Consider the following 25,638-nt stretch of genomic DNA (forward strand, 5'->3'; position numbering starts at 1 on the left):
AGCGATGTTGTTCTGACATGGTGGAGATACAGAGAGACAGGAACTGTCGATGACATGCCTCGCTCAGACCGCTCAAGGGCTACTACTGCACTGGATGACCGCTGACTACGGATTGTGGCTCGGAGAAACACTGACACCAACGCCACCGTGTTGAATATTGCTTTTCGTGCAGCCACAGGACGTCATGTCACGACTCAAACTGTGCGCAAGATGCTACATGACGGGCAAATTCACTGTCGACGTCCATGGCGAGGTGCATCTTTAGAAGCATGACACCATGCAGCGCGGTACAGATGGGCCCAACAACATGCCGAATGGACCGCTCGGGATTGGCATCATGTTCTCTTCAGCGATCAGTGTCGCATATGCCTTCAACCAGACAATCGTCGGAGACGTGTTTGGGGACAACCCCGTCAAGATGAATGCCTTAGACACACTGCCCAGCGAGTGCAGCAAGGTGGAGGTTCCCTGCTGTTTTGGGGTGGCATTATGTGGGGCGGACGTACGCCGCTGGTGGAAGGCGCCGTAACGGCTGTACGATACGTGAATGCCGTCCTCCGACCGATAGTGCAGCATATTGGCGAGACATTCGTCTTCATGGACGACAATTCGCGCCCCCATCGTACGCATCTTGTGTATGGCTTCCTTCAGGATAACGACATGGCTCGACTAGAGTGGGCAGCATGTTCTCCAGACATGAACCCTATCTAACACGCCTGGGATAGATTGAAAAGGGCTGTTTATGGACCACGTGGCCCACCAACCACTCTGAGGGATCTACGCCGAATCGCCGTTGAGGAGTGGTCCAATCTGGACCAACAGTGCTTTGATGAAATTGTGGATAGTATGCCACGACGAATACAGGCATCCATCAATGCAAGAGGACGTGCTGATGGGTATTAGAGGTGCCGGTGCGTACAGCAATCTGGACCACCACCACCTAAGGTCTCGCTGTATGGTGGTACAACAAGAAATGTGTGGTTTTCATGAGGAATAAATGTGGCGGAAATGATGTTTATGTTAGAAGTGTGTATGATACAGATAGCCGTGACATGTGGAATACTATACCTAACAAACACGGAGCAGTTCCACCCTAGCTTCCTGGTTGGTGAATACTTTTAAAACGTATTGAATATCACGGAAAGCTGAATTTCCAACAACAGTGACATCAAAATTCCTGGCATATTAAAACTGTGTGCCGGACCGAGACTCGAACTCGGGACGTTTGCCTTTCGCGGGCAAGTGCTCTACCAGCTGAGCTACCCAAGCACGACTCACGCCCCGTCCTCACAGCTTCACTTCTGCCAGTATCTCTCACTTGGTAGAGCACTTGCCCGCAAAAGGCAAAGGTCCCGAGTTCGAGTCTCGGTCCAGCACACTGTTTTAATCTGCCAAGAAGTTTCATATCAGCGCAAACTCCGCTGCAGAGTGAAAATCTCATTCTGGAAACAGTGACATCATCAAGGAAAAATTCTCGTTTTCGAGTTCGCCGCGACTGTACGCCTTGGAGTGTGTACTTTTATCTGTACGTTTCTCATCATCGTGAGATCCTGTATTCCACAGCCGCCACCGGAAGCCGTTGCTCTACTCATGTAATCATAGAGGCCGTGTGTTCTGCAGACGCACTCATTCACCTTCGATTGTTAAGTTCCTGTCCTGCATAACGTAATTCTAGCCCTCGTGGCGTGCACATCACTAACCCAACAATCTCCCAACTGTCAGTAAGCCTATTACGCGTGCGTAGTTCTGCGCTTTTCGAAAAAAGAAAGCCTGCCATATTCTGTTATGATTAAAACGAACATTTTCGTTTAGAATACACTAACGTTCATGTGAGGAGCACGATACTGCTGCTCGTCTGACCGATCTTGTGAGATTGATTTTTGGTTGCGAAAACATATATGATGAAATCTGCGAGTGCTTAAATTATGATGCTTAAGAACCAGGATCGAGCTACCCATTATCACACAAACTGACGCACTGTAAGGCATTGATCTGTTATGAGAGTATTCAGTACAAAATTCGTATGACTATACCATCCTTTTGACACTCAGAGAAAAGCGAATGAAAAACAGAAACTGAAAAAATTGGAAGATCATTTCCCGAAAGAGAAATGAAAGCAAGTGACATAATCTACAGTACGTTTTAAGTGTAATTTCGTATATAAGTTATCGGTTTTCGGCAGTAAGGCGTATAAAGTGCAGTTAACTATCAAATTTGTGAGGTAGTATGTTTTGTAAAAACAGTAAACAGCAGTTTCTGGTAACAACTTGTGTATTTTGGATTATACGTGTTTGTCGGTTATGTGTGCAGTCTCAGGTCCGCATTAACTCGAATAGTCGGAAGCTTTCTGTACCTCGGAACGGTTCAAGATATTGAAACATAATGTAACGTAGAAACTGGCAGCCATACCAAAGTTTGAATTTCATTGATACGCTAAAAGCCTTGTCACTATGTGAACTCACACCAACGAAATTATCGTACTGAAAATTACTGCATTTCCCTCTCATCCTTTGCGCAATCTCTTGCTATTCGTAAGATCATATTTATAAAAATAGTTTCTTTCTATCTCTTTACAAACAATTTTGAGCAAACGCGTTGTCGTCTATTCACAGTTTGCGACACACCCTACTTTGATATCACTGACACACGAATCTAGCAGTAAATGGGGTATGGCTGCCCACATCGCTTCGCTACTTACAGGTCGCGCAGTTTTGATACATTGTACAGAGCATCAAAAACTAACAAGCATCTACGCTTTTGTAGGTGCGCTGTATTCCAGCGTGCCCTTTAAGTACGCTGGGGTGCCCATACCTTTAATTAATGTAGCCTTAGGCATTCAGCCCTTCGGCTAATACCGGATAATAGGACAGATCGTTAAGCATTTGGAAATGGATTGCCTTTGTTTTCCTACATTCATCTATTCGATATACTTTAAAAATAAATTGATATCTATTAGCAGGCAAAAGGAAATAAGGAGAAAAGAAAAGGCTGGTGCAATGCTGTGAATTACAAGAAACAAGTAAGAGCATCTGACATTATCTTCAGTGGTGCCCGATTCTTGTACAACTTCCGCATCTTCACTGACTGAATGACGCAGCAATGTATATACACTATGTGTTCAAAAGTATCCGGACACCCCCAAAAACATAATATTTTTCATATTAGGTGCATTGTGCTGCCACCTCCTGCCAGATGCTCCATATCAGCCACCTCAGCAGTCATTAGACATCGTGAGAGAGCAGAATGGGAAGCTCCACAGAACTCACGGACTTCGAACGTGCTCAGGTGATAGGGGTGCCAGTTGTGTCATACGTCTGTACGCGAGATTTCCACACTCCTAAACATCCCTAGGTCCACTTTTTCCAATGTGATAGTGAAGAGGAAACGTGAAGGCACACGTACAGTACAAAAGCGTACAGGCCGACCTCGTCTGTTGACTGACAGAGACCGCCGACAGTTGAAGAAGGTCGTAATGTGTAAAAGGCAGACGTCTATCCAGATCGTCATACAAGAATTCCAAACTGCGTCAGGGTCCACTGCAAGTACGATGACAATTAGGTGTGAGATGAGAAAACTTGGACTTCATGGTCGAGCGGCTGCTTATAAGCCTCACATCACGCCGGTAAATGCCAGACGTCGCCTCGCTTGGTGTAAGGAGCGTAAGCAGTGGACGATTGAACGTTGGAAAAACGTTGTGTGGAGTGACGCATCACGGTACACACTGTGGCGATCCCATGGCAGCGTGTGGGTATGGCGAATGGGAAAATGTCATTTGCCAGCGTGTGTAGTGCCAACAGTAAAATTCGGAAGCGGTGGTGTTATGGTGTGGTCGTGTTTTTCATGCAGGGGGCTTGCACCCCATGTTGTTTTGCTTGGCACTATCACAGCACAGGCCTACATTGATGTTTTAAGCACATTCTTGCTTCCCACTGTTGAAGAGAAATTCGGGGATGGCGATTGCATCTTTCAACAGGAACGAGCACCTGTTCATAATGCACGGCCTGTGGCGGAGTAGTTACACGACAGTAACATCCATGTAATGGACTGGCCTGCACAGAGTCCTGACCTGAATCCTATAGAACACCTCTATGATGTTTTGGAACGCCGACTTCGTGCCAGACCTCGCCGACCGACATCGATACCTCTCCTCAGTGCAGCACTCGGTGAAGAACGGGCAGCCATTCCCCAAGAAACCTTCCAGCACCAGATTGAACGTATGCCTGTGAGACTAGAAGCTGTCATCAAAGCTAAGGATGGCCAACACCATATTCAGTTCCAGTATTACAGATGGAGGACGCCACGAACTTGTAAGTCATTTTCAACCAGGTGTTGGGATACTTTTGATCACATAGTGTATGTTGTGCCAGTCCATCGTCACATGGCTATCCTCGTAACAGTCTACATCGACATTACGTACACTCTGGAAGGCACATTATGATGTGTGACGAAATTACTTTGTATGCCTTTGTCATTTTCTTCAGTTTCAGTTCGTAGCGAATGATGCGCGAATGAACGATTGTTAGTACAGTAAGTCACCGGGTGAGCTCGAACCTCTGTAATTTTAACTTCGTATGCATAGGAGGAAGCAATATATTAGTTTACTCTTCTAGGATCGTACCTACTCTGAATTTTAGCAGTAAACGGCACCGTGATGCACAACACCTTACCTGTAGCGTATGGCAATGTATGTGTTTGCGCAACTCGGTCACACTTCCGAGCTTACTGTGATGAAATGCGCGGCATTTCTTTAGATCTTATCTGTGATTCCTGTCTGGTAAGAATCTCACAGTGGTGAGCAATACTCAAGTAACGGTCGAAAGAAGTTTTTCTAAGCCACCTCATCCACAGGTGGCCTACACTTCTGACGAATCTTCCAATGAATCTCGATTTGGCATCTATTTTTCCCACGATTGGTTTTATGTGATCTTCGGACTTCAGATCGCTCCGTCCGCATACTCTTAGATTTTTAATGGATGTGTGTGCTTCCAGTGATTGCTCGGCAACTAGTGACGGGAACAACAGAACGAAAACAATCGATGCAGTCGGACGTTGAAAAACAGTCGATTCATTTGATTGTGGTTTTACATATGGGTTGAATTATTAATTTTTTTTTCTTTTGAGTGAAACCAATCTGTGGGAACAACCGAATGAAAACATTCTAGCCAGTCGGTTGCAGCTTTACGTGTCGGTTGGATTTTTCATTCACTCTTTTGAGAGAAAGCAGTCTGTGGGAGCAACTGAGCGAAAACAGGCAAAATACACCGGCGCATTCGGTCCTGAGCGGAAACATTTGATCGCGTTTAGGCATTATTAAATCATTACCGTTGACTGCACTCAGTTATCGCCTGCAGTCGCTGTTATTGCCTTTCCGATATCTGCTTTTTATTGAGTGCCAGTAAGTAGCTTTTAGTTCAGTTTGTCGTTCATGTTTATTAATAGCCGTTTATTTAATAATGAACTCTGATCTGGATTATAATGGCGAGATATACAACACCGTAGGAATGGAAGCAGTCATACGACTGAATAAAATATGATCCTCGACATACTTCCATTGCGATACGCAGTATCTCTGTAAGGATGATTCATGTTATGAAACTAAACGGATTAAAGAAATTCAAAGAAAATTAACGAAAGAATATTTCTCACAAAAGATAATTCCTACAAAAGTTTAAAAAGCAAATGATAATGTCAAACAATTAAAAATAAATTATCTCTTATCCTTTCTGTTCAGCTCACATCAGCATTTATCGAAATAAAATTATCGGTGATGGTTGTAAACTAGCGGGAAAGGGAGAAACAGAGTTTTAATAAATATAAATAACGAAACAAATGTTCATTATTGTAAATATAAATTTATAATATACGAAAAATTCACATTTAAGTAAATAAATTCATAAATTTTGAAAATATTTTATTTTTAGAAATAAACTTTTTATCACTTCTTTTTGAAATAGGTCACATTATTTGTCTCTAAAAATGTTGGCAGCCCTAGTCATTGTCCACGTATAACAGGAAAGTCTGAAAAAGTGCGTAAATGAACAGCAGTCGGTTTTTCCATCACCATCATCAAACTGTGTAATCATACAACAACTGGTTTCTGTCCTATTTCACAATACGTTACACTTGTTCATGTTGAGAGTCAACTGCCAATCTACATCTACATCCATACTCCGCAAGCCACCTGACGGCGTGTGGCGAAGGGTACTTTGAGTACCTCTATCGGTTCTCCGTTCTATTGCAGTCTCGTATTATTCGTGGAAAGAAAGATTGTCGGTATGCCTCTGTGTGGGCTCTAATCTCTCTGATTTTATCCTCATGGTCTCTTCGCGAGATATACTGCTTGACCTCGGTGAAGGTATGTTCTCGTAACTTCAACAAAAGCCCTTACCGAGCTACTGAGGATCTCTCCTGCAGAGTCTTCCACTGGAGTTTATCTATCATCTCCGTAACGCTTTCGCGATTGGTAAATGATCCTGTAACGAAGCGCATTGCTCTCCGTTGGATCTTCTCTATCTCTTCTATCAACCCTAAAAAATGGCTCTAAGCACTATCGGACTTAACATCTGAGGTCATCAGTCCCCTAGAACTTAGAATTACTTAAACCTAACTAACCTAAGGACATCACACACATCCATGCCTGAGGCAGGATTCGAAACTGCGACCGTAGCGGTCACGCGGCTCCAGACTGAAGCGCCTAGAACCGCTCGGCCACAGCGGCCGGCCTATCAACCCTATCTGGTACGGATCCCACACTGCTGAGCAGCATTCAAGCAGTGGGCGGACAAGTGTGCTGTAACCTACTTCCTTTGTTTTCGGATTGCATTTCCTTAGGATTCTTCCAATGAATCTCAGTCTGGCATCTGCTTTACCGACGATCAACTTTATATGATCATTCCATTTTAAATCACTCCTAATGCCTACTCCCAGATAATTTATGGAATTAACTGCTTCCAGTTGCTGACCTGCTATATTGTAGCTAAATGATAAAGGATCTTTCTTTCTATGTATTCGCAGCACATTACACTTGTCTACATTGAGATTCAATTGCCATTCCCTGCACCAAGCGTCGTTTCTGTGGAGGATTCCCCAGTTACTGGACACAGTCTGAGGTTGAAAGGTTCCACTCTGCGATGCCACAGCCCTGTCGATAGTACATGAAATAATGACCCTACTTCAGCTGTTTAGTACTTGACGGAATATAGAATGTCGAGGTGGAACCATTATTTTATACGCGCTGAGGTTCTCTTCAACACGATCAAAAGCCATAGCTGTAGTTTCTGCAGTTTGTGACTGTGTAAATCAGAAAACTTGTGGTTACTGTACCAAAGTACTGCCGAGGTCATTAGTCTGATTGCCGGTGGTTGCGCAGCCGACCCACCGCCAGCGGGGCGGACGTCCCTGCGCCGCCACCTGGAGGAGCTGCTGAAGACGATGCTGAGGGTCTGGGCCAAGCAGGTGGTCGCCGTCTCCGTCACGGGGGGCCGACCGTGCGGTAAGGCCTGGCGCCTAACACCGTGTGTGTGCTACTCACCAGCTAACACCCCACTAACCGCACGGAGTGTGTCAACAGTGTGTGTAGAACGAGGCTTTTCTCTAAGCGCCTAATGACACTGCAAGACATGAATTGAATCCGTGGATTTAATTTCAAAGAATATTCTTATTTTTTTTTATTTTCTAGCGATTCATCAAGAACATTAACACATTTAATCACACTATGTGAGCGTGGAAGTACACTCCTGGAAATGGAAAAAAGAACACATTGACACCGGTGTGTCAGACCCACCATACTTGCTCCGGACACTGCGAGAGGGCTGTACAAGCAATGATCACACGCACGGCACAGCGGACACACCAGGAACCGCGGTGTTGGCCGTCGAATGGCGCTAGCTGCGCAGCATTTGTGCACCGCCGCCGTCACTGTCAGCCAGTTTGCCGTGGCATACGGAGCTCCATCGCAGTCTTTAACACTGGTAGCATGCCGCGACAGCGTGGACGTGAACCGTATGTGCAGTTGACGGACTTTGAGCGAGGGCGTATAGTGGGCATGCGGGAGGCCGGGTGGACGTACCGCCGAATTGCTCAACACGTGGGGCGTGAGGTCTCCACAGTACATCGATGTTGTCGCCAGTGGTCGGCGGAAGGTGCACGTGACCGTCGACCTGGGACCGGACCGCAGCGACGCACGGATGCACGCCAAGACCGTAGGATCCTACGCAGTGCCGTAGGGGACCGCACCGCCACTTCCCAGCAAATTAGGGACACTGTTGCTCCTGGGGTATCGGCGAGGACCATTCGCAACCGTCTCCATGAAGCTGGGCTACGGTCCCGCACACCGTTAGGCCGTCTTCCGCTCACGCCCCAACATCGTGCAGCCCGCCTCCAGTGGTGTCGCGACAGGCGTGAATGGAGGGACGAATGGAGACGTGTCGTCTTCAGCGATGAGAGTCGCTTCTGCCTTGGTGCCAATGATGGTCGTATGCGTGTTTGGCGCCGTGCAGGTGAGCGCCACAATCAGAACTGCATACGACCGAGGCACACAGGGCCAACACCCGGCATCATGGTGTGGGGAGCGATCTCCTACACTGGCCGTACACCACTGGTGATCGTCGAGGGGACACTGAATAGTGCACGGTACATCCAAACCTTCATCGAACCCATCGTTCTACCATTCCTAGACCGGCAAGGGAACTTGCTGTTCCAACAGGACAATGCACGTCCGCATGTATCCCGTGCCACCCAACGTGCTCTAGAAGGTGTAAGTCAACTACCCTGGCCAGCAAGATCTCCGGATCTGTCCCCCATTGAGCATGTTTGGGACTGGATGAAGCGTCGTCTCACGCGGTCTGCACGTCCAGCACGAACGCTGGTCCAACTGAGGCGCCAGGTGGAAATGGCATGGCAAGCCGTTCCACAGGACTACATCCAGCATCTCTACGATCGTCTCCATGGGAGAATAGCAGCCTGCATTGCTGCGAAAGGTGGATATACACTGTACTAGTGCCGACATTGTGCATGCTCTGTTGCCTGTGTCTATGTGCCTGTGGTTCTGTCAGTGTGATCATGTGATGTATCTGACCCCAGGAATGTGTCAATAAAGTTTCCCCTTCCTGGGACAATGAATTCACGGTGTTCTTATTTCAATTTCCAGGAGTGTAGTTGCCATGGAGTAACTTATGAAATCAAAATGAAATTGCTTTCAACAAATGGGAATTTTATTCCTAAAAGCTTTTTTTTAAGAAACATATTTTTAGGAAACAAATTATAATCAGAAAGCACCCTCTAAATATGAAGTTACAATTTATTCAGAGATAGAAACACTTTTTTTTTACAGTGTGAGATTTCGGGCTGAGAACCTTGCCGCTCCCTTTTGATACGGCCGTAGTCACGACCGCTCACAACAACCTCTGAAACACTACACAGGTGTAAACATGCAACACACCACATTACCTTAAAGTAAAAGTTTTAACAATTCACACAAGCACACAAACTGTGTACCACGTACGAGGGATGGATATGGTACAAAACACTAAAGTCACTAAAATTAAAAGATTAACTTGCCACCGAAGGTGCAACTTGATTTTAACTTCTAAGAAAAGTCTTACGGTGGAAGGGTGGCAACTTTGTACACTAAACTGACCGTTTAAATAAAATCCCATGAAATGCAATCTTACTTAAAATTATATAAGGTTGGCCAAACATGCTCTACAGTACACATATACCGCCTCTCAAGATGATAGACAAGATAAAAACACATTTCAGAAATTAGGCCGTTACACTTCGACCAATAAATTCGTTAACACACCGAATCCGACAAACGTGACGGAAGCAGCTATTAACGTACGGCAGATTGATAAGGAGATTACCGAACAACCCGAACCGCAGGTTGCTCTAACCCGCCCCTACTCCACAAGGGAAAAACGGATCACCCAACTCATAAATAACCACCTTCCCGCGGGTGGGCAAACGGAGAAGAATGGTGGGCGACTCCAGAACAAAGCGACTGGTGACCTCACCAAGAAAACAAGTAGAATTTAACAAGTAAAGGAAACAACATATCACGAATCACTTAACTTCTAATAAACTGCGATTTCTGGCGAAGACCTGGCGCAGCACCCCCAAAACGATCTCCCGAACCGTCCGCTGCCAGCCGCTTCAACGGACGCGGGAAGGCGCGCCGATCTCCCGTCTCACGGCGTCGCAGCTCGCACCGGCCAGACCGGTGTTGTGGGTTGACTCCTGTTGCTCTCGTGTCGGCCGCGAAGCCACTACCCCTCGCTATACGGCGTGGCCCATCGGACTCACGTGGTGACCTCACATGCGCCGACTCAGTGTGCGACCGACCAACCGATCGATCCAACCCCAATGACGGTTGCCTGAGCAACTCGAGCAGACTGGCGGCCTAATGCGCAGACTCGGATGCAGGAACTAAGCCCCCGACCGGGCGACCAATCGTCGAGTTCTCTCAATGCGCCACAAATTCGGACGAGAGACCGACCCCAGACTGACTCCAGACTCACCCAGACTGACAAACTCACGAGCTCATAGCGCCCCTTAAATGTACGTGAACAGGCAACCTTACCCCTTTCCCACCAGAGGGAGACACCAACGCTGCGATTACCACAGCGGCGCCACCGCTAGAAACGGAGGGCGACTGCTTCACACAACGCGCTGCGGCGCGCTGTTCAAAACAGCAATTTTTTACCACGGCTCATGAATATCACGTGACAAATGATTACCGTGTGCCATACTGGGACTCGAACTCAGATCTACTACTTGTCTCGAGCAGTCATTTTACCCACTGGAATATTCGAGTGTGTGAGAATGGGACCATCGGATTTGATGGAGGTATCGGGGTTCACCACAGACGTAAAGCTCTCCTTGTGGTCTTCAAAATTTAGTCTTCTGCAGCAGACGTCACACTATCACCGTGTAACATCGTCTATAGTCTTGATAATGGTCTCAGTTCGGCGAGGAAAAGTGTCCACAAGTTTCTTCATGTAAACCCTACCGAGCTGAAGCCACTCATCGATGACCAGGTTGATCGCTATTTTCCACTTTCTGTCAAAATAGTTCCTAACATTTCTTAAGAGAATTACATTTTCCTGGAGACATATTGAGTCTCAACTTTGTCGTCTATACGGACATAAGTTATGAATTAAAATTTGTTCTAAGGCGAGGACTTGAACCCGTATCTCCGGCTTGGTGGGTAGATGTGCTATCCAGGCATTGTGGACAACACAGTTGCATAGTGTTAGGGAGGGCATTGGACTAGGGTAGTCCCCGCATCTGTGTGCTAAAGTTACATGTTGGACTCCCCCTGAAATTTTGGCTGCCGTGACAGCGCAGCCCGAGATCTAGGTTAGTCATCGAATGTGAAACCAGGAAATATGGTTGCGGTAACAAATTGACCGCTAGTAAAGCCCAATGTTTACGTCCACGCCATGTTGATAAATGCAAGGGGAGTCCAATACGTAACATTTATCCACCTGTGTCAGCCACAATGCAGTGGACAGTCAGTGCCTAGTAAGGAGCAAACCTGGGTTCAAGACTCAACCTTGACACATGTTTTAATTCGCTACTTCAGCTTCTGTCCTTATCGAAGATAAAAGTTGACACTCATTATGTCTCCAGGAAAATGTAAGTACATCAGATCAACAGATCACCTAAGCCTCAGATACATACAGGACTTCCCCATCACATGCAAAGTTGGGGTGCTGTTCCAAAATTGGAGAATCTCGGCTATTCTAACGATTTAGGAAGGGGAAAGTCAAGATGGAAAATTCAAATGGCTCTGAGCACTATGGGACTTAACATCTGAGGTCATCAGTCCCCTTGAACTTAGAACTACTCAAACCTAACTAACCTAAGAACGTCACACACATCCATACCCGAGGCAGGATTCGAACCTGCGACCTTAGCGGTCACGCGGTTCCAGATTGTAGCGCCAAGAACCGCTCGGCCACCCCGACCGGCAAAGTCAAGATGGACTGAGGTGTGAGCCACTCGGAGTGGCCGTGCGGTTTGAGTCGCCATGTCACAGATTGCGCGGTCTCTCCTGCCACACGTTCGAGTCCTCCCCCGGACATGGGTGTGTGTGTTGTCCTTAGTATAAGTTAGTTTAAGTTAGTTTAAGCAGTGTGTAACGAAATACATGTCAGTTTATATCTATAGATATTGCCCGCATCATTGTTTGTGTGTGAAGGGTAATCTCAGGAACCAATTTATGGTTTTGATACAACTTTCACTAATAGACAGACTGATTCACAAGGAATATTCCTGTATGCAATGTATTACCGACACGCCAGACAAATCATCCGGCCTCAGATACTTTGTACTATCCGTGCGAAGACGGGGCGAGTCGGTGGTAAGTCTATACAACGGGCGTATGAACTTAGAGTAAAGAAGTGAATAGTTTACCCAACGAGTACAACAGCTGCACGTAAGTGCATATTCAATGCATAATAGAGTAAGAACAGGGAGTGTCTGCTCAAAGATGAAGTAAAAGCCACGATGTTAGGCATTCCTAAAATATGAGAATTGACTCTTATTCATTTTTAAAATATGACATAAACTATATTTTTAAAGTGGATAGTAAATTTAATATGAATAAAAGCCATACATCAGCCCGTTTCACATGTGTATATGATACAAGGTAAAAGTTAGGAGCATAAAATCATTCTAAAATGTGTCCGAAGTCTTCATTCAGAGCTGGATCACAAATTTATCACATGAAAACTAGCTTATCGAATAGCAGGTAGAAAGCGCAATGTGATAATACACAGTGATGGAGCGTGTAAATGAGATGAATTGTGTTTCTCTCAATCTTTTCGCCCTGTGTTTGCGTAGTTAGATTTTTTTCTAAGGTTATCCCTTTCAATCTTGCCTTACTTAATCTCCTTTGGTTTACAAGTTCTCCCTGTGGACTCATTTCCGAGACTTGGGTTCCATACTATTTTATTCTGTGAAAGTTAGCTATGAAATTTGGGAATTACTATAAATTGTGTGTTCAAAAAGGAACGAGAATTTTGTAATTTCGCTTGTTGTATAGATACTCGCGATGTTTTCTTTATTGTGTTGCTAAACGTGTCTGAATAGTACCTGTACGTAGTTAGCCATGTAGGGTACTAGCGAAACTCGGTACACGCGTATATTTATTTACGTTTGCATATGTTTGTTGTGGTTTTCAGTCCAGAGAGTGGTTTGATGCAGCTCTCCACGCTACTCTATCCTGTGCAAGCTTCTTCATCTCCCAGTACCTACTGCACCCTACATCCTTCTGAATCTGCTTAGAGTATTCATCTCTTGGTCTCCCTCTACGATTTTTACCCTCCAAGCTGCCCTCCAATACTAAATTGGTGATCCCTTGATGCCTCAGACCGTGTCCTACCAACCGATTCCTTCTTCTAGTCAAGTTGTGCCACAAATTTCTCTTCTCCCCAATTCTATTCGATACCTCCTCATTAGTTATGTGATCTACCCATCTAATCTTCAGCATTCTTCTGTAGCACCACATTTCGAAAGCTTCTATTCTCATCTATTTATCGTCCATGTTTCATTCCATACATGGCTACACTCCATACAAATACTTTCAGAAACGACTTCCTGCCACTTAAGGCCGGCCGAGGTGGCCGAGCGGTTCTAGGCGCTACAGTCTGGAACCGCGCGACCGCTACGGTAGCAGGTTCGAATCCTGCCTCGGGCGTGGATGTGTGTGCTGTCCTTAGGGTGGTTAGGTTTAAGTAGTTCTAAGTTCTAGGGGACTGATGACCTTAGAAGTTAAGTCCCATAGTGCTCAGAGCCATTTGAACCTGCCACTTAAATCTATACTCGATGTTAACAAATTTCTCTTATTCAGAAACGCTTTCCTTGCCAGTGCCAGTCTACGTTTTATATCCTCTCTACTTCGACCATCATCAGTTATTTTGCTCCCCAAATAGCAAAACTCATTTACTACTTTAAGCGTCTCATTTCCTAATCTAATTCTCTCAGCATCACGTGATTTAATTCGACTACATTCCATTATCCTCGTTTTGCTTTTGTTGATGTTCATCTTATATCCACCTTTCAAGACACTGTCCATTCCCTTCAGCTGCTCTTCCAGGTCCTTTGCTGCCTGTGACAGAATTACAATGTCATCGGCGAACCTCAAAGTTTTAATTTCTTCTCCATGAATTTTCATTCCTACTCCTAATTTTTCTTTTGTTTCCTTTACTACTTGCTCAATATACATATTGAATAACATCGGGGTAGGCTACAAGCCTGTTTCACTCCCTTCCCAACCACTGCTTCCCTTTCATGCCCCTCGACTCTTATAACTGCCATCTGGTTTCTGTGCAGATTGTAAATAGCCTTTCGCTCCCTGTATTTTACCCCTGCCACCTTCAGAATTTGAAAGAGAGTATTCCAGTCAACATTGTCAAAAGCTTTCTTTAAGTCTACAAATGCCTTTAATTAATCTATTTTCCAAGATAAGTCGTAGGGTCAGTATTGCCTCACGTGTTCCAACATTTCTACGAAATCCAAACTGATGTTCCCCGAGGTTGGCTTCTATCAGTTTTTCCATCCGTCTGTAATAAATTCGTGTTAGTATTTTGCAGCCGTGGCTTATTTGCATGTATAGTATAAAAAAGGATGATCTGTATCTAATCTCGTACCTATAATTCGTTGTAGAAAAACGCAGAAAAATGGTAGTTCATATTGGTGAGATTCCATTACCTCTATTGGTATAAATTGTTGATGAACTACAAACATTTTATTAATAAATTACGTGAATGAACAATATGTTTTATTATTCCATTCGCTGTGTAATAGAACCGACTTAAAATAATTGAAATTAATGCAAATATTTAGCTAACTTGAGTAGATAAAAAATTTTTGGTTTTCTGTTTTGACCTATAGATGTTCAGATTTTTTAGAGTTCCCACTCTGGAGCTAGCAACTTGCAGGTCACCACGAAAAAAACCTGGCTTTTCTAAATTTCATCCGGCAAAGCGCAATGACTGCCCTTGAGCTGTGTTGATTGTCATCGCGAAATCAAGACGCACAAGAAACTGAAGTCGTTTGAACTTTAAGGGAAAATCAGACGAATCACTGGAATGCTTGGAATCAGCACAGCTTGTGCTTTACATGTGCCCGTAATTGTTGTTGCTTCAGTCACATTCGACACCAGTATTCTCATAGAAAGTCTGGTTCCGTTGCACAACTTTGAACTGTTGAGGTTCCGAAGGAGCAGTATTGGTGAGCCAACATTCAATGTGAATATTAATATTGACATTCCAGGAAATGTACTGAGAAATTCTAGCGAATTATCATCAGATTAATCTTTTTCTGCAGCTGCTTCAGTGGATTTGTATTTCGAAGGCGCACCAGGAATTTTGAATCGCATCTCATCACTGATTCTATTGTCATCATCATTCTTTGGAGGTAAGGTAGCTCACTGACATAGCCAATCGTGATTCCTGAAGTTGATGACGATGTTCCGAAAATCCTTCTTTTCAAGGTCTTCAGCTGACGCCCGAAGGTCACAGAAGTTCGGTGGGAATGGCATGTCCTGTGTTTCAGGAAGGACCGGATGTTTGCCGTTGTCCATGTCCAAAAGCTGCTTGGAAAATGTTTCTTTTTTTATGCAGAAGCTTCTCCAAGTAAATACCCACATATATCGGTCGATGATGTAACTTTTTTCAATTGTCTCCACAGAGCCCAATTATTCAGGCATCCGTTCAGTTCGTCTGTTGCTGCTGATCTTGGAATGACAGGCAAACTTTGACGGAAAGGAGCGGTGAGCAATATCAGGGCTCCACCCCTTTTGGCTCTGATCGCTTTGAAAATTTCACGGACTGTGATCAACTGCCTCAAGTCTTTCTTACATGCCACGGTACACTCACCCCAAATAATGATTCGGCACCCTTCATTAAATTTCAGCTGTGCAGCCCATAAATTTCGCTTCTTCTTCTTCTTCTTCTTCTTCTACTACTACTACTACTACTAATATTTCGACTGTATATCGTTCAGTAACCCTCACAGTGAGCCGTAAGACTGACGCTCCAGCACTCGCTCCGTCATTTTAAACTCACAGACCGGGCCACTGCACATGCACACACAGATACATAAGCGCCAGAGAGGTTGATCGACGGCAAAGAAGTACAATATGTATGAATTAGAGCTGTGGCTACACAGTCGGTCCACACTGGGATGTATCATTATCAGTGACACTGTGGCGTCGCCTTTGTATGTTGAGTTCGGAAACCGTCGGATTCCATAATTTATCCAAGCTCAAGCCGCTATCTCTATTAATTCAGCTCGTCGCCAGGCGAATTTTAATCGCCTCTTTCACTACTGAGTCCCAAAAAGACGAAGTAGACGCTTAAATTTCAACGTTTTCGTAGAAGATAGAGTGACCAGTGCTCTGCAATAGCCTATTTATTGGGCTTTAAGAGGCGTGTGTTCCGTAAATATTTCGTGGATTGTACGAGTCGTCTGTCCGATGTATGAAAGGTTTGTCGCCTCCTATTGCTGCCAACTGGCGCTCCCACAATCAGCGAAGGCGTAGTGTCCTTTTTCTATGCCCAGCCAGTATTCTTAACCTCGTCGAGATACCTGAAGTCGGGGTGACACAACACAGTCAATATTTGTTGGTCAATAAGTTGAAATTCAAATTATTACCATCGGCTAGCGGCGTCGTTTAGCAGTTGCCACCAAAGATGCTCATTAATAGTCACTAGGCGGCCGATTTGTGTTTCAGAATGAATTGATATCTTTGATTTTGCATAGCATAGCTAGGTCGTATAAATTTCTTCAAAAGTCACAGGTTCATTTAACAAAGTTTATTGATATGATCCACTACGACAAGTAGTCATACTAAAGCCCGATAATAAATGTCCAAACAGGGTCTGTAATCTAAAGTCAAAGAAATTTACTTTTAATTAGTCTGGCTTCCAATGATGTTAACTATTTCGCGCAGTGACGCATGGACTTAAAGGGTCGCGAATATTCAAAACTCCAACGCTACAAGTTCTGACACTAAAATCTCGAACACAAAGATTCCCAGACGCTAAAGACTCACAGACGCTCGAGACTAACAGACGCGAAAGACAATAACAATACGTGCGTTGGTTTATATAACAGTTATTAAACAAACGGGACGGTTATTAGAAACTCTTTCAATGAAGTCACTTGCTGCTTTGCATGAAATTCTCTATTCCGTTGAATCTTATTATACTTTTATTTAATTTTTCTGCTTTAAAACGAGAATTCGTGATTTTATATGAAATATGGGAACTGCTGATGACCAGTTCGAATAAACTTTAGTTTCAAGAAAGACCAGATATGTAACGAGGGTTCACAAAGGCCACCTTCACAAGGGATCTGGTAAACTCCAGCCTTCCGCAGCATCACGCCATCTTCATTTGAACCCAAGAGTGCTGTTGTCTTCGGTGGAGGACGAAAAATCACTTTTACTTTGTGCTTACTGAGGATCCGTCCTACTTTTCACGACAGGCTTCCCACGTGGCAGGAAATTCATGAATTTAAATCTTTTTGTGCCTTTTTCTGCATTCTTTATGACCATCTTTGGTTTAATTCGTAGTGCTTGCTGCGGATAACACCCGCTGGCTTCAAAAACTCTCTTTAAGTGTATATGGTGGTCCTGCAGACTGCGCTCGTCATCAATGGTGTGTGCTCCGTGTAACAGAGTTCGGAGAACGTTCATCATTTGGGAAGAATGGTGGCAGCTATTTGCATTCAAATATAAATCTCTACGTCTCTGTTTCCAGTACACTGGCATGTCCCAAAGTGCCATCATGTGTGCGTCGAACCAAAACATCCAAAAACGGAAGGCATCCCTCATTTTCCATTTCCATTTCAAACTGGATTTGTGCATCGATAGAAGTTATATCGTTTAAAAATTGTTGTAATTTATCTGCACTCAGGGACCACACCACAAACCCTCGTCTCCAGAATACTGTGGCCCTTAAGTTAGCGTCTTTTCCTCGAAGTCCCCCAATAAGAAGAGTGACGAAGTCGTAACAGATTTGAACAGAGCTGTAATCTCTTTATCAAAACTTCTGCCGGTAATTGATAAGGATTGTGAAAGAGGAACCTTAATGTACAAAGAAACCACAGTATAGCGCCTCTAGCCCATCACAGGTGAAAATGTCCCAACTCCAGCAGACGAGTGTCTCCGCAAGCGCGACCGATGCGATTAAGGCGACATACTGGCGGCTACCGCCTGTGAGTGTGGAAGGTAAACAGGTTCTCAAAAGTTAATCAAAGCTAGAGCACGACATGCTATGGATACCACGCCTTAGGACAGGTTAGTGGTAGTTAAAACTTTGTGATTTCCCATAATATGCCTTAAGCTGTCTTCGTGACCACTACGTGAAAATCCTCAAATACGTCTCCAGAGGACTGCGTGAGAGTGAGAACCTCATAAATACAGACGTTTTCAGACCATAAAACGTATTCGCATTTATTGTTTTTGTTTGTATTTGCACTGTTTAGAAGTGCAGTCCTCTGATCATTTATGTGATTATAAGCTGCGGTAGTGTCCCCTACAAATTGATAAGTTTAGGAAGGAAATTATCGTAGGTGTTGTGAGTCGTGTTGGCAGAAAATGAGGGTCAATGGCAAGAAGAGACACCAGAGCGTCCGCTTGAAACATTTCTAGTGCGTCCTAGACGGAGGAATCTTGGCAGGAGGCGACGTAGCTGCTGCCAGCTGTTCGCGTAACCCACTCAGTCTGCGGTCTGACATCACACCCGTTTTATAGCGTCCAGAGCATCTAGGAATAAATACGTTCAAGTAGGTATTCAAAACAAAACTTCTTGCTTTGTCATTCTCTTAACAATTTATTGATTTCACTAACTACGATACAAACTGAAATCCAGTTATAACTGCCTGTAGCAAAGTGAACAGTGTCGTAACGAATCCAGCAAACTATAGTCCTTGCCAGAGCTGTTCAGAAATATGATCTCTCAACTTCCTAGGCTTCTCGACTACTACCTTATTCGATTATAACCTTTCAGTGATGATAACCCTTTACCCTGTACATCGATCCACATTATGCAGACAGAACTAAATGTGTATTAGTTGTACGTAACTAGTGATCGATAGTCACTTCTAAATTAAATCTCTGACATTGTCGACATATTGTCAGCGCTGAAAGTTTTCTGTATGAATGCTTTCTTTATATTGTAAATTATCGAACGCTCAGCGAGATTTAAAATGATCTTATACATTGTAAATACGCCTTCTTTTAAGCCCCAATAAATATATCCACCCTAAAATTCGAATTGTTGTTGTTGTGGTCTTCAGTCCAGAGACTGGTTTGATGCAGCTCTCCATGCTACTCTATCCTGTGCAAGCTTCATCATCTCCCAGTACCTACTGCACCTTACATCCTTCTGAATCTGCTTAGTGTATTCATCTCTTGGTCTCCCTCTACGATTTTTACTCACCACGCTGCCCTCCAATACTAAACTGGTGATCCCTTGATACCTCAGAATGTGTTCTACCAACCGATCCCTTCTTCTATTCAAGTTGTGCCATAAATTTCTCTTCTCCCCTATTCTATTCAATACCTCCTCATTACTTATGTGATCTACCCATCTAATCTTCAGCATTCTTCTGTAGCACCACATTTCGAAAGCTTCTATTCTATTCGTGTCCAAACTATTTATCATCCATGTTTCACTTCCATACATGGCTACACTGCATTCAAATAGTTTCAGAAACGACTTCCTGACTCTTAAATCTATACTCGTTAACAAATTTCTTTTCTTCAGAAACTCTTTCCTTGTCATTGCCAGTCTACATTCGATATCCTCTCTACTTGGACCATCATCAATTATTTTGCTCCCCAAATAGCAAAACTCATTTACTACTTTAAGTGTCTCACTTCCTAATCTAATTCCCTCAGCATCAATCGACTTAATTCGACTACATTCCATTATCCTCGTTTTTCTTCTGTTGATTTTCATCTTATATCCTCCTTTCAAGACACTGTCCATTCCGTTCAGCTGCTCTTCCAGGTCCTTTGCTGCCTGTGACAGAATTACAATGTCATCGGCGAACCTCAAAGTTTTAATTTCTTCTCCATGGACTTTAATTCCTACTCTAAATTTTTCTTTTGTTTCCTTTACTGCTTGGTCAATATACAGATTTAATGACATCGGGAATAGGCTACAACCATATCTCACTCCCTTCCCAACCACTGCTTCACCTACATTCCCCTGGACTCTTATAACTGCCATCTGGTTTCTGCACAAATTATAAATAGCCTTTCGCTCCCTGCATTTTACCCCTGCCACCTTATATTTCGGTAAATATGTTTTCGTAATTATTCGTAATAATGATGCTTTACGAGTGAAAATGGATGAAACAAAAAGAGTAAAAACTATTAGAAACATACGAGGGCGTGCCGAAAATTTATGCCTCCGAATTTTTCATTTGAAAACTGTTACTGCTTTTTAAATAAAACAAACTAACAAACTTAACATTCTCCATCTTTATTCTTCATGTCTACACATTTATTTCTCACTGCAGTCACTCTGGCAACGAGCACATTTCTCCTAACAAGAGACCAGTTTGTTGATACCGTCACTGTAGAATGTTTGACCTTGTTGACGGAACCAAACGCTCACCTCGGCTTGCACTGCTTCATCACTATCAAAGAGAAGTCCTCAAAGACGTCTTTAAGGTTTGAAAACAGATGAAAACCGAATGGGTCCAGATGGGACTGTATGAAGGACGATCAATGGCAGTTAACCCGAGGTATCGGATTATTGCAGACGTCGCAGCGCTCGTGTGAGGTATGGCATTTTCACGCTGACGACGAGCGTGCTCCATGTGTGGAATTCGTGCTCTCACTTTTCTGAGGGTTTCGCAGTACATTGCAGAGTTTATGGTGGAGCTTTTAGGCATGAATTCCAAATGCATCACATATTGAACATTCCAGAACACTGTGAGCATAACTTTGTCTGCTGATGGAATGGTATTGATCTTTTCTGGCGTCGGTGATCCTTTGTGGCGGATCTCCATTGATGCTTCTTGTTTTCGGGGTCAAAACAGTGAGCCCAGTTTTCGTCTTCTGTCACATTACTGATGTCGATATAATCATCGCCACAAACAGCTTTTATTCTTCTATGTATTTCAATTGGAGACAGGTTGTCTACAGTTAGAAATTCGATTACAGCACGCACCGACAAGTTACGTTACACACCTCCATGTTATACGCTGCAGTTCTGAGCCCTCTACCGGCGGACTGCGTCAGCGAAGCGAGAAAGTCAACCGAATAATATGCCTGACGTGTAATACCACAACCGATATTGATAACAGAATAAAAAAATTGAAGGCATTACTTTTCAGCACGACTTCGTGCATGTCATGACAGAAATTAAAAGTGTTCCACATTTTTTGCTTTTTTTAAACTGTGTGTTTTGTATACTCCAAGATATATGGGTAGTAAAATATTACAATGAAAAGCATTCTAAGTAAATGAGGGTAAAAACTAAAAATATAGAAATGGATTGTTTTAGGGACCAAACCGGATACGGAACACTTTAAGTCACTTGTGAAAAAGTAAACTGGTGCAGGGTGTAGCTTTGAGCAATATATAAAGAACTCATTGGAAAAACATGAAACACACGCTACAGGAACAAAAATATTTTCGAATACGTTGAAGGCCAACTTGTTTAGCGTCAAAGATATTGTGTCAATATCTTTCAACACATCACTTCGAATTAATACAACCATATTACTACGCGAAAGCAATGAAGTCACAACGAACTGACATAAGTGAACAGATCTTGATGTCGACCTGAACTAGCGGCAAGCCCGGTAACAATCCATACGAGTTACTGAGCTATGATAATGGCTAAGAATTGTCAAGTCCGACTGCGACTCTTCTCTTGTCGTCCATTCCAGACGTGTAGGCTGCTCAAGACGCGTCGAAGTGTGTCAAGCTGATGCTGCATTGACCATGCATAAAATTATTAAATCACAGCTGAGTAAAAGTTCTCAACATTTATTACTGATGAAGTATACAGGGTGTCTCAGGAGGAATGGTCAGTATCAGAGGATATGACAGGGACGATCAATAGAAGCAAAGAAGTCTAGTAAACGTGGGCTCTAAAGCTGATACCTTAAGAGCTATGAGCACTTTTTCATCTTCGATACTGTGAAACATATCACTTCTAGTGCAAGCTCTTTACTTTCCATAGATAGTATGGATCGTAACAAGAAAAAATTGTGTAGTAAACATGGACTCTAAAATGCATACCTTCAGAGTTATGAGTACTTGTTCAGTGTCCGCCTCCTTAGGTGAGAGGTCAGCAATTTTGACTGGCATGCAGCGGGCGCGGGTTCGATTGCCGGCCGGGTAAGAGATTTTCGCTGCTCGATGACTGGGTGCTGTATTGTCCTCATCATCATTTCATCATCATCGACACCGAACTTCCCCAAGTGGTGACTCCCGGCCATCAATACCATGCGACCAAGCTTATAGCTTTTAAGGTATGCCTTTTAGAGACCATGAGCTTTGATTCGAATGAGATTTCCTATCATATCCCTGAATATTGGCCGTTTCTCCTGGGACACCCAGTATACAATACTTAATGCTCTTCTTCAGAGCACCGATGTTAGCCAAAATTTTCACTAGTAATCGTTTTGTGTCGAATCAGGTTAAGTTACACTTCCAAGATGTTCTCACTCCAGTCGCTGATCAATGTATCTGGTGGGCGTCCGGTGGCCGTTGAAGACGAGTGGTGGTGCTCATCGTACTAGCTGGCAAGGCGTTGGTGTCGGAAGTAGATTCGCTGACTCTCCAGTTGGACTCCAGCTGCCTCTCCACTTCGCTCTGCTGTCGTCGGGTCGTGCGACCTCCCTAAATACTTGGAAAGCGGCAGGATTCTGAGCAAAGCTCTAGTCGTTTATTTGACAGGAGCAGCGAAATAGTGCTCTTTCCGTACACCGAACCGGAACTATAGTGTCGTCTCGTCACATAAATCTGCTGTGCAGGCAACGCCACTGACTGCTGTACCGCATGGAGCCTCTGTGCCCCGTGGATACAGCCGTTGACATTTGCCTCTCGATTTCTGTAGCAGTCAGCACCTACGTTTATACATAGATATTTACCGCAGTAAACTGTGGACTTGACGCTAAATATCTCAGTCAGAAGGATCCCATTCACAGCTTCTTGCCGGCGCTGTAGCCGAACGGTTCTAGGCGCTTCAGTCCGGAACCGCACTGCTCCTACGGTCGCAGGTTCGAATCCTGCCTCGGGAACGGATTTGTGTGATGTCCTTAGGTTGGTTAGGGTTACGTAGTTCTAAGTCTAGGGGACTGATGACCTCAGATGTTAAGTCCCATAGTGCTCAGAGCCATTTTTTGAACAGCTTCTTCGCCGGCCGCAGTGGTCTCGCGGTTCTAGGCGCGCAGTCCGGAACCGCGCGACTGCTATGGTCGCAGGTTCGAATCCTGCCTCGGGCATGGATGTGTGTGATGTCCTTAGGTTAGTTAGGTTTAAGTAGTTCTAAGTTCTAGGGGACTGATGACCACAGCTGTTGAGTCCCATAGTGCTCAGAGCCATTTGAACCATTTTTTTGAACAGCTTCTTCGATTTGGTTCCACTACGTACAGATGTTATTGGAGCATTTGGTAGCCTGATTCTTACTGGTAGTATGAATTAAGCCAATATTTAACCTTTTTTGTATTACTATACTGTTAGTCACTTGTGATAAAATGTCAGCAACTTTTTGCCGCGCGGAGTGGCCGCGCGGTCTAAGGCGCCATGTCACGGATTGCGCGGCTCCTCCCGCCGGAGGTTCGAGTCCTCCCTCGGGCATGGGTGTGTGTGTTGTTCTTAGCGTAAGTTACTTGTGTGTAAGTCTAGGGACCGATGACCTCAATCGTTTGGTCCCTTAGGAATTCACACACATTTGAATATATGTCAACATTTTTGATAATTCCCAATTGGGCTACAATTTTCTCTCTCAAGCGCTGTTTTGTAATCGTTTTTCTGTGCTTTACCTTGTATTATGTGGATCTGCTCTAGAAATCCAAATTTTGTCGCTGGTACACAGAGCACAGCCGATATAGTTTCTACACAAGGTATTCTGCTTGTGAGCCTCGGGGCTACAAGAGGTGAGATTCGGCGGCAGCTCGTCCCAATACAACGGAGAACGCGTACCAGAGAACACATACGGACGCTGGAGGTTTACGCTGCGCTGTTCCAGACTGCGACAAGACGGTGGTGGTGCGGCGGCAGTCCGGGGAGTTCGGCTTCCGCATCCATGGCTCCAAGCCGGTGGTGGTGTCCGCCATCGAGCCCGACACCCCTGCCGAGTCGTCGGGGCTGGAGGTGGGCGACATCGTCATCACTGTCAACGGCCACGATGTGCTCGACGCCTCCCACTCAGAGGTCGTCAAGCTGGCGCACGCAGGTCAGTGTGCGGTGCGTTTGTCTGCTGTCTCTGTGCCTGCCTGCTCTATAAAGCTAACAAAAAAAGCTCTGTTCAAAATGAGAATTTTCGTTGTGGACAAGCCAACTAGCTAGGGAAATCTCTGTAACATACAATTCACACAGTTCTCTAGAAAAACAAGGAAAAGAAAAAGACAGAATGATTTACTGACTTTTCGCTAAAGGCAAGGGTTCCAGGTTCGAGTCCCGGCCCAGCACAAAGTTTTAATCTGTGAGGGAACCTCAAATCAGCACACACACCGCAGTAGAGTGAAAGATACATTCTGTAAACAAATCCACCGGCTGTGGCTAAGCCGTCTCTCCACAATATTCTTTCTTCCAGAAGTGCTACACCGACAAGGGTTGCAAGACAACTGCTGTGAAGTTTGGAAGGTTGGAAACGAAGTATTGGCGGACGTAAAGTTGTGAAGGAGGGGTGGGGGATCGTGGGATCATCAGTCGTGCACGGATAGCTCAGTCGGTAAAGCACTGGCCGTTAAAATTGCTACACCAAGAAGAAATGCAGACGATAAACGGGTATTCATTGGACAAATATATCATACTAGAACTGACATGTGATTACAATTTCACGCAATTTGGGTGCATAGATCCTGAGAAATCAGTACCCAGAACAAACACCTCTGGCCGTAATAATGGCCTTGATACGCCTGGGCATTGTGTCAAAACAGAGCTTGGATGGCGTGTACACGTACAGCTGCCCATGCAGCTTCAACACGATACCACAGTTCATCAAGAGTAGTGACTGGCGTATTGTGACGAGCCAGTTGCTCGGCCACCATTGACCAGACGTTTTCAATTGGTGACAGATCTGGAGGATGTACTGGCCAGGGCAGCAGTCGAACATTTTCTGTATCCAGAAAGGCCCGTACAGGACCTGCTACATGCGGTAGTGCTTTATCCTGCTGAAATGTAGGCTTTCGCAGGGACCGAATGAAGGGTAGAGCCACGGGTCGTAATACATCTGAAATGTAACGTCGACTGTTCAAAGTGCCGTCAATGCGAACAAGAGGTGACCGAGACGGGTAACCAATGGCATCCCATGCCATCACGCCGGGTGAAACACCAGTATGGCGATGACGAATACACGCTTCCAATGTGCGTTCACCGCGATGTCGCCAAACACGGATGCGACCATCATGATGGTGTAAACAGAACCTGGATTC

At 44.6% G+C, this 25,638-nt stretch overlaps 1 protein-coding gene across 1 annotated transcript in view; it reads left to right on the forward strand.

The window, feature by feature from the left end:
* LOC126456455 (uncharacterized) overlaps window positions 1-25,638 on the forward strand; it is a 478,332-nt gene that overhangs the window by 395,764 nt on the left and 56,930 nt on the right. The window contains exon 27 of the mRNA XM_050092205.1: window positions 24,231-24,437. Within this exon, the coding sequence (XP_049948162.1) occupies window positions 24,231-24,437 (207 nt within the window). The remainder of the gene's footprint in view (window positions 1-24,230; window positions 24,438-25,638) is intronic.

This window comes from Schistocerca serialis, chromosome 2, assembly GCF_023864345.2.
Source record: "Schistocerca serialis cubense isolate TAMUIC-IGC-003099 chromosome 2, iqSchSeri2.2, whole genome shotgun sequence".
NCBI lineage: Eukaryota > Metazoa > Arthropoda > Insecta > Orthoptera > Acrididae > Schistocerca > Schistocerca serialis.